The 14,739-nt window shown below is 37.1% G+C and overlaps 1 protein-coding gene across 1 annotated transcript in view; it reads right to left on the minus strand.

Annotated features, from left to right (window-relative positions):
• LOC141558323 (vomeronasal type-2 receptor 26-like) overlaps positions 1-13,802 on the minus strand; it is a 32,196-nt gene extending 18,394 nt beyond the window's left edge. The window contains exons 1-3 of the mRNA XM_074295757.1: positions 13,678-13,802; positions 10,858-11,149; positions 3,389-3,560 (exon numbers count right to left, since the gene is read on the minus strand). Of these exons, the coding sequence (XP_074151858.1) occupies positions 3,389-3,560; positions 10,858-11,149; positions 13,678-13,802 (589 nt within the window). The remainder of the gene's footprint in view (positions 1-3,388; positions 3,561-10,857; positions 11,150-13,677) is intronic.
• Between the last annotated feature and the right edge of the window lie 937 nt (positions 13,803-14,739).

The raw sequence follows: 14,739 nt of genomic DNA on the forward strand, positions 1-14,739 counted from the left end.
CTGCCAAGACCTTGCTTTTTAGAATCAGAAAAATAATTTTAAAAATTCATCTGGAAAAAACAAAATGTCAAGAATTAATGAAATAATAAAAATGCAAACAAATAAGGTCTAGAACTTGTAGAAATAAAACCATTATAACAGTACCTTTCAAAGGTATTTGGTATTGGCAAAAAACACAGTAGATCATTGGAATAAGTTAGGTACAGAATTGTCAACAATTATATTAATCTAGTGTTTCAAAAATTGCAAAGAAGAATTCACTCATTGACTAAAAGTGCTGGGAAACCTGGAATATAATACAACAGAAACTAGACACTAACCAATATCTAAAGTATTATATTAAGATAAAAAAATTATTCATGATTTAGACATAAATGGTGATACTATAAGCAAATTATGGGAATAAAGGTTGGTCTATCCTTGGATATTTGGAGAAGGGAGGAATTTATGACCAAAGAAGAAATGGAGAACATTAAAAATGCAAAACAGATAATTTTGAGTAAATCAGATGGAAAACATTCTGCACAAAAAAACCCCCCAGGATAGCCAAGATTTGAATAGAACCAGTAAGATTGGGGAATTTTTTTTTACTGCACTCTCTCTTTTGAAGGTCTCATTTCTCAAATACATAAATACATAGATTTATATATGTATGTACACATATGTATATGTACATATTATGTATGTATACAAGTCAATTTTATAAAAATATAAGCCATTCCCCAATTGATAAATGGTCAAAAGAATGAACCAACTATTTTCAGATGAAGAAATTGAAGCCATTTTTCATCATATGAAAACATGCTCTAAATCAGGAGTTCTCAAACTACGGCCCGTGGGCCAGAAGAAGCCCACTGACTAGGTTTGTGGGGCCGGCCTGGTTATGGCAAATGGGCTGAGTGGCAGATACAGAGTCTGAGCTTTGGTTTTTACTATAGTCCAGCCCCCCAACAGTCTGAGGGAAAATGAACTGGTCCCCTATTTAAAAAGTTTGAAGACTACTGCTCTAAATCAATATTGACTATGACAATCCAAATAATGGAAACTTTCTCTGATTGAGTAAGATGACAGGAAAAGATCATAATTAATGTTGGAAGAGATATGGAAAAACTTGGATGTTAATTATTATTGGTGGAGTTCTGGAATGACTCAATCATTCTTGAGAGCAATGATGTTCAAAGGATTAAGAAAATGTGCATATCCTCTTATCCATCAGTGTCTCTACTGAGTGTCTATCTCAAAGAGATCATAAAAGAGGGCAAAGAACACATATATGAAAAAAGGTTTCGAGCAACTCTTTTTATATGGACAAGGAACTGGAAATTGAGTCAATTCCCATCAGGTTGGGAAGGGGTAAATAACTTATAGCATAGGAATCTACTGGAATATTATTGTTCTGTAAGAAAGGATTTCAGAAAAACCTAGAAAAACTGAATTAAACTGAGGCCCAGTGCAGCCCTTTTTATAGTGGGTAGAAGCTGGAAGATGAATGGATGTCCATCAATTGGAGAATGGTTGGGTAAATTATGGTATATGAATGTTATGGAATATTATTGTTCTGTAAGAAATGACCAACAGGAGAAATACAGAGAGGCTTGGAGAGACTTACATCAACTGATGCTGAGTGAAATGAGCAGAACCAGAAGATCATTATACACTTCAACAATGATATTGTACGAGGATGTATGCTGATGGAAGTGGATTTCTTCAAAATGGAGAAGAGCTAATCCAATTCCATTTGATTAATGATGGACAGAATCAGCTACATCCAGAAAAGGAACACTGGGAAATGAGTGTAAACTGTTATTTTTACCTTCTGAATCCAATTCTTCCTGTGCAACAAGAAATTTGGTTCTACACACATATATTGTATCTAGAATATACTGTAATATAATTAACATGTATAAGACTGCCTGCCATCTGGGGGAGGGGGTTGGAGGAGGAAGGGAAAAAATCTGAATAGAAGTAAGTGCAAGGGATAATGTTGTAAAAAATTACCCATGCATATGTACTGTCAAAAAAAAGTTATAATTATAAAATAAAATAAAAATTAAATTAAAAAAAACTGAGGCCCAGTGAAATGGACAGAACCCTGACAACATTTTACAGAGTAGTAAGATTATATGATGATCAGCTCTGATGGACTTGGTTCATTTCAACAATGAGATGATAAAAGATAATTCTAAGAGAGTTTGGTCTTATTTGGTTGTGAGTGAATGTATGCGTGAGTTTGTGTGAGTGTGTGTGTGTGTGTGTGTGTGTGTGTGTGTGTGTGTGTGTGTGTGTGCATGAATTGGGATTAAGTGACTTGCTTAGAGTCAAACATCTAAGCAGTGTTCAGTGTCTCAAACTGGATGTAAACTCAGGTCCCCCTGGCTCCAGTGTAGGTCTTCTATCCACTGTGACTAAACAAGATTTGGTGTATAAAATAGTGAGAGAATAGTGGTGTGCTATTAGACATGGTGACCTGGTTGATTTTAGAAAAAGAGGGAAAATTTTGCATGAAATAATAAAAAATAAATTGATTTGAACTAAGAAATATTGTGCAAAGTAACAGCAATGGTTTTCTAATAAAACTTTTGAAGTCTAAGACATTTTGTGTGCTATCCCTTCTAAAATCAATTACAAAGGACAAAAGCAATTATAAACAATTTACCTGCAAAGAGAGATAGAACATGGATACTTTTGTTTTGCACGCACACACACACACACACAAATAGATAGATAGATAGATAGATAGATAGATAGATAGATAGATAGATAGAAAGATAGATACACAGATACATCTTTTAGGAAATAAGTAAGCAATATGTAATGGAAAGTCATGGGGATATATTGAATCTCTATGTTGTGCTGTGTAAAGTTAAAGGTTTTTTTTCCTTCTTTGCTAGATAAGTTGAAAAAAATACAAATTAAAATATATTTATGCCTGCTTTTAAAATGGCAGAAAATGGGAATATGAAATGGTATCCATAAATTGAAGATTTGTTGAAGTACATATTATATTTATAGATATCTGTGTGAATACATAGATATAACTTTACATATATGTATATATATATGCAACTAAATTTCTCAGTGTGTTTAACAAGATACTTATGTAGATGTGCATAAATATAATAAAGTATTATAGTGCTGTAAGAAATGTTGAAGAGGATTGCTACAGAGAAAACAGGGGACACATGCATGAACTTATGACAAGTGAAAGAGAACCAGGTCTTACATTCTAGCCATTTTCCCACCCAGCTGCGCCTGTCAATAATGGAGAGTACACCACATAAGTCAAGGTTTCTTCCTGTTTAGCAGCATAAATTAACAATAATGTCTCTGACCTTTGAACTCCACAGGTTCCACACTATGACATTTGCACAAATTAAAAAATCTTGACCGGGCTGAGCTTCTGGGATAAAATCCCCCACGTACAGAAGATGATCATTTTCATAATCAAAGTATACATAGTTCATAATGGCATACTGGGCCTCTGTACGTCGATTATCATCCACAAACACCTGCTCACCAACAATGTTCTTAAATTTGGTGTTTTTCAGGTAGGAGTGCAGCTGAAAGAGAAGAGAAATGCTCATCAGTGAGAGACACCTCAGGGAAAGGCAATTGAGCATGAGAATTTATGGAGTCTTGTGCTCTTATTTTTAGGTGGGGTCAAATCTGGGTTTATTGTGGGTCACAGAAATTACCCTCTGACACCTGCAGGGTTGCCTGCATCTCCCAGGTTTGTAGTTTCAGTTTCACACTCAAATCCTCGCCCCCTATATATAATGTATTGCCAAGGTCTGCTTGCAAAATCTCTCTAATATATTCCCCTCTTGTTCTCTGCTACTGGAACATCTTCATGACTTCACACCTGGATTATTGCAATATCCTCCTGCTGGTTGCCTCTGACTAAACCTCTACTCTTCTACCTTCCATCCTGCCTGGGAAGGGATTGTTCTGAAGTGCAGGCCAGACCCAGACACTCCCATCCTTGATTATCTCCAGTGGTTTTCTGCCATCTCCAGGATAGACTATCAAACCATTTGTGTGACATTCAAAGACAACCAGGAGCTCAATACCTTAGCCACTGAATAAAGAACACCTGAAGAGGCTGCAGGAGTGGTAGCCAATGAAGCAGTTCTTGTACCACAGATGTTAAGAGGGGTAAAGACCTTGTGGGAAGGGTATTACAGGGGTCTCTTTTAAAGCCAAGGGACAGGACTCAGTTGTTTTGCCAGTACGCAGATGGAGCACATCTTCCTGGCTCACAGTTTGAGAGTTAGGAAGACAATTATCATACAAGATTCACAGAACAGAATAGAGGCCAAGACATTAATAAAGAGATTTCTTCCAAGATCAGACAACCTTAGGAGCCATAAAACGTCCAGCTCCCTAGAAGAATCCCTGAAAATAACTGCACAAAATTCCTGAAGCTTGGGACATTGGTCCCTTTACCCTGGAAACAGGACACTACTCTAATGCACAGGTAAAGTCAAAGAATAGGCTGGGAAAATTGGCAAACAACCAAAAATTATCCTGTTCCTTGAAAATTAATGTGATGAACAGGAAGATGAAAAATCTATACTAAGAAAAAATTAAAGTTAAAGCTCCTATATCCAAAGTCCTCAAAGAAAGTAAGAATTGGTCTAAAGCCACAGAAGAGTTCTAAATGAATTTTCAAAATGGAGTCAGAGAAGTAGAGAAAAAAGTATTAATAAAAATGAGAGAGATGTAAAAGCAGTCAGAAAAAAACTTAGAAGAGAAAAACGCCTTAAAAATCAGAATTCAACAAATTGAACAGGAAATATAGAGGTTCATTGAGGAGAATATTTCCTTAAAAATAGAACTAAGAAGGTAGAAGGTAATGATGTTTTCAGAAATTAAAGACAAAACCAAAAGGAAAAAGAATGAAAACAGTATGCAGTATCACAATGGAAAATGCTGTCCTGGAAAACAGAAAGAAGGGAGATCATTTATCATTATGAGACTATACGAGTTCTACAATCAAAAAGAACATGGATTCTATCTTTCAAGAAAGTATCAAGTAAATTTCTCCTGCTTTCCAAAATATGAAGGGCAAATAGAATATGAAAGAAACTACAGATCATCTACTGAAAAAGATCCCCAAAGGACCTCACCAGGGATACTATAGCCCAATTCTAGACCTCCAAGGTGAAGGAGAAAATAGTACAAGGATGCAGAAAGAAACACATCTATATATTGGAGCCACATTGAGGATGAAAAAAGAATCCTCACCTTCTTAATGGAAAGATCAGAGTGCATAGAACAGCCTTCTGGCTTACAAGTAAAAATCACCTGCCTGGAAATCCTAAGTTCAGTCCTTCAGGAACAAAAATTGGGTTCCTAATGAAATAAAGGGCCTTCAAATATTTCTGATAAAAGAAGTCCAGAGATGAATAGGAAATATGAAACCTAAGATTATTTACAACTCTAAGACTCTAGGAAGGAAATTTCATTGTAACTTTATATGCTATTTGATAAATATTGGAACCCAATAAAATCTTTGAGGAGTATACAATCAGAATAGTTTTAGAAATTGAAAAGTCTTCAAGGTCTTCCATGTCCCACTTCTTGCTAAAATACATACTCAAAAAATCATAGCTAAAAAAGTGCCCCTCTTTCCGTATTACCTGCCATGGATGAGGCAATACAGATTCTTCATTTCCCAAGGATATTTTCTCGGATTTTTTCATCAGTGTTTCATGGAGAGCCCAAGCCACAGCATATACAGCATTGTAGATGTTGTAACTCAAGGCAGATGTGGTCATGTCCACAGGGTAAAAAGGTAAATGTTTCAGGGAGGCATTTGGTAAATATAAATCTTGCTCAGGGATGTCTGGTTGTTCTGAGCATTTCAAAAGGGATGACATACGTGCCTGAATAAAATTGTTCCTCATTCTTAAAGGAGAATTATTCTTCCAGATAAAACTCTCAAACCCAGGGACTGGACTAGTCAAGTGTGAAAAGAAGAGAGTGGCATGGAAAGTGAAACCATAATGGTACAGGGCTCTGGTTGTAGTGTCTAAATGAGATGTGGCAATCCACACCTTCTTGGTTGGAAATAAAAATCCTGGTGGGTTTCCCATAATTGTTAATGAGTCAGTGTCAGTATGAATGACAATGACTTTGACTTCTGAAATTAGGATCCTGGACTTGAAGGCCTCAGAGGTCTCCTTATTTTTTCTCTCACTGAGAGGGATCTTCTCTGTGAAGGACACACAAACTCTGTTCTTTTTCATTTCCTCTCTCATTTCCTTGAGGAATTCCTCACCTCTCATATCATCAAAGACAATCAGACCTATCCAGTTCCATTGAAAATATGCCAATAAGCGGACAATTCCTCGGTGAAGAGAAGAGGACTTGTGGGCCATCTGATAGAGGGAAGGAAACTGGACTTTGTCAGCAAGACTGGGATCAAATGGACCATAAGAAATCTGGATGAGAAAAAAAAATATGGATGAGCAGGTGCATGATACTGCAGAGAGAACTAAAGTAAAATACACAGTCAAATGGGTCTATTTATTGTTAGAAGAAAATTTTAGATTTTATTGTAAAGTTTATCATAAATGAAAATTTCTCTCTGAAAGTCTAAGTCTCTGTGAGCTCTCAAAAATACAATGACTTATTGAAGGCATCCAAGCAAGGAATCTTCCTTAAGGTTCCCAAAGGAACCAGAATATATAAATTATTTCTTCATTTGATCTTTGGCCCAGAACAAATTTCTAGAGTAAACCAGCTCTATATTATTGAGGCTGAAGACAAGGTTTTCTTTGGTGAATGAAAGAAAACCACATGATCAGAACTGTGTACTTTTTAAATTTGGGATAAAATAATATTCACCTATAGATGTCATTATGGGTTATAATTGTGGTATTTTCAACAAGAAAATCTAACTGGTTTCCAGTAGACCCTGAATATGTATTTCTGGCTTTATGGAATCAGAAAACTGAGATTCCTAAAGGAGTTTAGTGAGATCTAAATGAGTGATACAGGAAAGACACCCCCAGTACAATGTTGCTGAGTATCTGACATCCTCCCAATCACTAAATATGTCCAAGAATATGACTTTTCAAGTATAATGACAGATCATTCTTCTTCATGTATCATTGCTATAAATAAAACAAACAGGAAACAAAAAAATGTTTTTTCAACATTAGAGAAATGCAATTCAAAACGAGTTGGATGTAGCAAAAGACACCTATCAGATTTACAAATATCCCCAAAACATAAAAGGAAAGCAAAAAATGTGGAAAATTTTTGTAAGAAGTGTCTCTGGTAAAATTCAGCAGCAAACTGGGCAATGTGTATTGTAGATTGACTTCATTTCTTAAATACAAAGTTATCTCCAGGCATATGAAAAAATTCTAAGTCACTATTTTTAGAGATGTGCAAATTGAAACAATTATGCAGTACCACATCCCACTTATTAGATTGATTAACATAATGAAAAAGAGAATCATAAAAAATCCTGTAAGGGATATTGTAAACTGGGGACATAACATGCTGGAATTGTAATCTGCTCCAATTATTTTGGGAAAAAATTTGAAAAGATGATCAAAAGGCTTTAAAACTGTTCATATCCTTCCATCCAGCAATACCTTTGATCAATCTACATACCAATATTATTACAAAAGTGAGAAAGGACTAATTTGAACTAAATTCTTTAAGCAGATGTGTTGAAATATGTGCATTTGACTTCCAATCTTTAGCCATAGCAAAAATATGTAATTTATGTAATTATGTGTAATGCCTCCCATATTGATGGATATATGTTTCAAGGTCATGACCACCCTATGTTCTAAATCAAAAGGAAGGGGGAGATGTTATTTCATTTGTATTTCAATTGTAAAATGGCTATACTAACTACAGTGTATGATGATTAGGGAATGTAGTTAGGTTGATATAAATGAGAAGCAAAAGAAAATCCTTGGAAAGTTCTAGGTACAAAGATGCAAAGTGTAGTGAGCATAACCTGGAAAGCCTCCTACACTGAAATAGTACTATTGTACCATAAGGAACTCTGAATGATTTAGAAATCCTCATCAATACGATGAATCAAGAAATTCTAGGGGAACTAATGAAGAGACATATATTTCATCAATAGAGAAAGATATTGTCTGAATCCTGTACTATTTTTCATGTTTTTTATTTCTTTCTGTTGAGTTCTCTTTTAAAAAATGACTGAATTGGAAATGTTTTTCATGATTGTACATGTATAACTGATGTCTGAATGCTTATCAGTTTAAGTAGGGGCACCATAAAGGAAGAAAGAGAAAGAGAATCGGGAACTCAAAACATTAAAATTTGTTTTTGACATGCTATTATTGAAAGCAATGAAATATGATATAGTAACAATTGCTTGTAAACATTTAAGAAAATAAATAAATACAATTTTAAGATTATTAAAAACAGCTGAAACATGTCCTAAACTACACATAATTGGTCTAATGCTTCTCTACAGTTCTCATACACATGAAAACTATGGAAAAAGAGAACATGGTTTAACACCATGTAAGACATTCATGACTCTTTGTACCTAACATTACCCTTCTCTACAGATGAGCCCACATTAACTATCATCAGAGACAACTTGAAATGTATTGTTTATTCTTTAAGACACATCAGAAGGCCTGTTCCAAAATTTGATAATCATTACCACAATCTTTGGCAAGAATATTTGTCTCATTGACAAATACACATATTCATGGATTGCATAAGAGGGCTGATAAAAACTCAAATCATCTATGACAAATAGTGTTTCAGATCTGAGGGTCACATATATACCCACACATCACAGTGGGAAAGAATCTGCCCATTTGGTGAAGGAGATATTCAACTTATCCAGCTGTAATATGCTGATGTCTCCAGAAGCTGCCGATCGCTCTTTGGAAAGAGATCTGCTGTCAACTCAAATCTCTCAGACAGATTCTTCTTCCTGTAGAGAACCATTGTCTCCAGGCAGTTGCCGTTAACTCTCCTCCAGAGAAGTGACTTCCCTTCCTGCAGAGAGCCCTGTCAAGCCTGATGTAGTGCAGAGTCTTCTCCTATTTCTGGAGTGCTGTCCTCTTTTATCCTCCCAGAGAATAGGCGTGGGATAATGCAAGGGTTTCTGGGAAGAACCACTTCAACCAATGAGCTTGCTCCTCCCAAGCACACAAGCTCTTCCTTAGGAATTCACAAGTCAAACAACCAGGAAAGGCCAGAACTAGAGAATTGTTAAGTACCGATTTAGCACTTAGTAAGAACCTAATATCTTATTGTCTCATTAGCACTTAGTAAGAACCTAATATCTTATTATCTCATTAGCACTTAGTAAGAACCTAACATCCAGCCATGTTCTCTCTTATCAGGATCAAGGAAAAATAATCCCTGAATGGAACAGATTGACTCTTCTCTTGACCAGACTTCCTGCTGTTATATTATCTGGCAACAAAGGCCCTAGATGAAGGCTTCTCATGAATCCCTCACTTAGACAGCTCAGACATGTTTCCACAAGGACATCTAGAGTTAATTCCTATGCTCTTTGAGCTTAAAGTTTTGTTTTTACTCTTCTCTAAGTATATGGTCAGGACTATTTATATTAGTGACACAACAAAGATCCCGATTGCTTTTTCTCCAAGAGCCTTAAATATTGAATCTGTATCCGTAAAGAAATAATAGTTAAATAATGTTAGGTTAAGTCAGGAGAGCTTTAAAATAAGGAATGTGGATAGAAATGGAGAGAGGCTTCCAGTCCTTCACCTTTTCATATCCATACTTCCACATTCGATACTGACTTCTATTTGCTTTAAAGGAAACAATCTAAATTTTCATTATTTCTCTTCCATGAAATCATCCCCAATTTTCTTCTTTCTTCTGAATACACAAAACGGTCACTGATTTGACTGACCAGTGACAGAGTTCACTAAGCAGCCAGCTTAAACTACAGTGCTCAGAGAGGTCTCTTTTCAGTTTGGAAAAGATGAGGTGCTTTCTGAAATGTCACTTTTTGCACCTAATGTTTCTGCTCTCCTTCTGTGCCCATTATTAAAGTTAATAATGTGAATAATATTCTCAAACTCTTGTCCATTCGTAAATGTAAATATGAAGTTCTTAGGACAGCTCTGTGGATAAGCTTCCCAGTGCTGCCTAAAACAAGCACCTTATACATCAGTGCTCATGCTCAGTTTCCTTTTATAAATAATTCTCATCTCAATAAATTCTGGACTAATAGTGAGGGACTAAGTGATTATGAAGAATGAAGTTCATAGAATGAGGTATAAAATACTGAAAGTTCATTTAACTTAAAGTCCAGAATGGTAAGATTTAATCAGTTCTCTTCCACCAGTGAAGTGTGTAATGTACAGTAAACACTTTAACTTCTCCAGTCATTACTGACCTTATCTGTATAATGGGCAAATAGAACTAGTTTTGCTTTCAGATCCTTTCTTGGGTTGAAGGTTAAATGCCTTCTTAGCTTACAATATGGTTGATGTTCCAGGAGTTGTTCATTTTCCCTGATGATGATGAGAGTGAATTTATTCAGTCACTAGAGAGTTAAACTGATCTAAGAAAACCTAGTTTAATTAATATCCCAGTTGATCATAGCTGCATGATAACAATTTAACTTTTCTTAGTCACAATAACCTTCACTGTAAATAGAAGTTATAAGAATATCTTCATCATGAGTTTGTTGTGAAGATCAAAAGAAATACGTTTGTAAAACATTTTTAATTTTTTAAAGATATACATAAATGCATTTTATTTTACTGCTGCTGCTCCTGCTACTTCTACCACCAACACTACTGCTGTGACTCCTAGGTTGTACAGAAGAACAGAGAATGTATTAGGTTCTATCTCATTCACCTGGGGTAAATGGTAGAGGTCAAGCAGGGTCCCCATCTGAACAGAGAGAGCTGATGTGGCTCCTCCAATGGCAGCCACAATCTTTCCTGGCTTTCTGCAGTTGTAATTAGGGAGGGGTTGGTATGTTCCAGACAGCCACCACAGGTAGTGCTCCAAGGTCCTTTCTTCACTGGAATAGGAGTTGTACACACGGTATCCCAGGGAAATGTTGGGCAACAAATTGGGATCACTGTTAATGTCATGCAGAGTGAAGGAAGCCATGTAGAGTTGCTGGTAATTTTTTTCAATATATCTGGTGAATTAATGGTAAATGTTATAGAACATTGATGCAAACTTCACACAGAATTTATTTTAGAAGAGGGACTTTCCCAACATTTAGACACAAGTAAGAACTGCAATAGCTGTTTAGCTCCTTCCATTTGAATTCAAAATAACCTCTCTCCATACACATTGTTCCAGTATTCTTTTTTTGGTAATTTCTTAAATGATGAAGACTACTGGTTTTATGTCCTAATGAAACTCTGCTTGCTTGCATCATTCACTGATTCCACAAGAAGACATGGATACTTGTTGCTTCTAGAAACCTTAGAGTATAATGGGAGGGAGAAATAAGGTACTGTGATGCAAGGTGGAAAAAGAGTAATTAGATTGGTTAGAGTCACTGATATATATGGACACTGTACAGTAAGACCATATTTCCCTGAAGAAATAAGGGAAGATTTCATAGACGTCATCATTGTCTATGAAAATTGAGGATATTTTGGTATCTGAGTATTTGGCAAAGAGGTGCTTTTAAAAAGAGGAAATTACTCACTTAAATTCCAATAAGTGTGAGAACAGAATGTGCCGCAGGTCCTATCTAATATCTCCTATAAAATGAGTTTCTGGTTTAGTTTTTCTCTCTCCTTACTTTTTTCTTTTCTCTCATGATCTGAGAAGAAAAGTCAGTTCTAAGATTTTGGTTTACTACCAGATCTTCAACCAGGAGCCCAATAGCAAAAAACCTATAGCTTTATTATTTTAGGCCATGGTTAAAAACTGGCCAAACCTTGTACAATATTGTTAATAGTGAGTACCTCTCAGACACTTTGGGCTTGTTTTAATGGGTGGAGAAGGTTAGCGTGACATTATACTCACTTATATTCAATTTCCATCAAATTATCATGGATGTTGACAATATGGAGTCCTTGCCTTCTCTGTGGCTGCAGTTCTCAAGGTAAAAATCAAATAATTCATAAAACATAAAAGGGCATTTGATTTAGAACAGGATTGTGATTTAATGTCTCACCAATGGGTGGGGACACTTCCCCTCTAGGTCAAACTTCCCACTTTTCCTAGATGCTGAACAACAAATAGAACAAAAACAAGGATACTAAAGCATTAAAGGGATAACCAATAATTCATATCATTTAATGGCCTTGTTTCTTAGACAAAAATATACACAACTGCAATGAAATGTTTATTATTTATTAATATTGATTTGTAGCGCATTTTTATTTATATGTACAAAGAAAAGTACAAATGAAAAAAGAGTCCAGAGGGATTAAATAATAACATAAGACTACAACAAGTTTCAGAAAAGAACTTTTATCTGCCAAGGAACCATTCAGTGAAACATATGGTTTGTCTTCAACAAGCAGAAGATACAATAAATAGCCAATGAACTTCTCCTCTGATGTAACAGAGGGAAATGATCCATAAATCGGTGGAGGAGTCTGAATTTTTTTTCACAGCACAGACTTACAAACGGTTATATTTGAGTGCTGCATGCCTGTATACTGAGATCCTGCTATAGAAAGGAGGGATTTGCAAAGAGAGTTGATTGTGATAATGCATAAAACTTAGAGCTATGCAAGCAGCACAAAGGTCAGGATGTTTGTCAAAATCCCAGAAAGTAAATAAACACCATCTGTCCCGGGTTCATCGGGTTCAGGAAGAGTTAGCTTGAGAAAAGAAAAGAAGCCCCTCTCACACTACCTCGAGAAACAGAATTCTCCAGACATCCCTGAGAGGGAACAGGCATTTCATAAAGCCATTTGCAAGGCTGAGAACTTGCCAGAGCTCCATCCTGCACAATTCTGTCTTTTCCAAATAAAGTCAAATTTCCCATCCCTCAGTTTCCGGCTCCATCACGCCTAACTTATTCAGTACCTTTGAGATTCCCTAAGCTAGGACACACTGACTTTTATGACAACATTACTTCTTCCAAAAAGAATAGAAAACAGTGATAAATTTATTTACCCACAGGAAGGAGTAACATAAGCTCATGTTTCCAATGCACAAATGAGGTGGGAGGAGTAGAATTATCCCTAACCCTAAATTTCCTGAAGAAGGGGTCCCATGACTTCCTAACAAGGGGTGCTCTCTTGTCAGGTAGGCAAAGCTGGAGAAGAGACACAGCTTTCCTTCCTGTGAAAGGGGCAGATTTCCCCTTGCTCAGGATCTGGACACTCAGCAAGAACTCTGTCCTAGCATAGAAAGACAGCACGGCCCAAGTACTTCTGCTGCTTCTGGCCATTAACCCTTCACTATTTACATGAAGTCAGGATGACCTGGAAGGGAGGGAGAAAAAACACTGACCCTGGTAAGGACTGAGCAGCCTGGGGATGACCTGTTTGATAGGAAATGGGAAGGGGAAAGGAGGGGAGAGGGGTTTTCTTTCTTCAACTCTGATGTTAAGGAGACACAATGAAAGCTGCCAAGAAGATACAAACATGACGAGACAGGGAGAGGGGAGAGCACCCCAACTCATGCTGAGCAATGAGGACTTTTCTTGCATCCTCGCAGTGGAAATGAGCACAGGCAGAGAGAGACACTTACCTATAATCCCTACAAGCCTTGTCAGGAGGCCTCTGAAACCGCTCTGCTCCTGTTACATTGCTCACTTCAGGTGACTGTAGGGGGAGGAAGAAGCCAATGTCCACATCTGCAGTCATGTAACGCATGGGTTGATCCTCATAGCAGTCCTGCCCAGACCCTGGAAGCTGCAGCAGCAGAGACACAGCAAGGGAAGAAACGAGGTGAGAAATGCTTCTCACAATATGGGGCCACATCTCCCTGGACAGTAACCAAAGTTTTAATTCTGAGGCAATGGAAAGACTGCTCCTGCTCCAGCCAAGTCAGCAGCTTAAGTCAGGGACTGAGGAGGAACTTTTCAGCACCAGGCACAGCCTGTCTATGTATAGAAGCCCGGGCTCTGATCTCCAGGTCACACTGGAGGAAACAGTGGGATATTAGTCAGGTCCATGTGCAAGACAAGGACAAAGGTGTAAGATGAGGGACCATTATATACTTTCTCTCTGTCTCCAGGTGCATTTATTGTTAGATAGTTCTTGGGTCCATTCCTCTTACACCATATTCCACAGAGAAGTCTCAGTCTCAGAAGAATTCCGGGGACCAGCCTGCCTGAGGCATCTCCAGCTGAGTCCCTGCATCCAGGGAAATCATAAGTGCAAAATTATATTTTTACCTCTCTTTCCCTTGTGCCAAGTCAGGCTCCATCCCAGAAGTGCCTTTTGTAGGAAAATAGTTTTGTGACCTGACTTCAGCCTGTGATGGAGAAACCTCATGAAATATTCTATTGTAGGACATAAGATTTATTAAATCCTTCAGAGATGACAATTTCCCTAAAAGTCAGTATTATTGTAGCCTTGATGCTCATAAGTTCCCTGCACCAGGGTCCACGTGAGCCAGGTCCCAGGCTCAGGGCGCAGTGAAATCCATTTAGAAGCTTCATTATAGACAGTCCAGTGCTCATAGTTTTCCTCTGCTAGTGGGTCTCCCTCTTTCTGTAGGATTATAACATCCGTCTGCTAGAGATGAAAGGAGCCTCAGAGGTTCCTCAGTCCAGGATTTTGAGGACAGATTTCCACTCTCCAACAA

This window comes from Sminthopsis crassicaudata, chromosome 1 (genome assembly GCF_048593235.1).
Source record: "Sminthopsis crassicaudata isolate SCR6 chromosome 1, ASM4859323v1, whole genome shotgun sequence".
NCBI classification, from domain to species: Eukaryota; Metazoa; Chordata; class Mammalia; order Dasyuromorphia; family Dasyuridae; genus Sminthopsis; species Sminthopsis crassicaudata.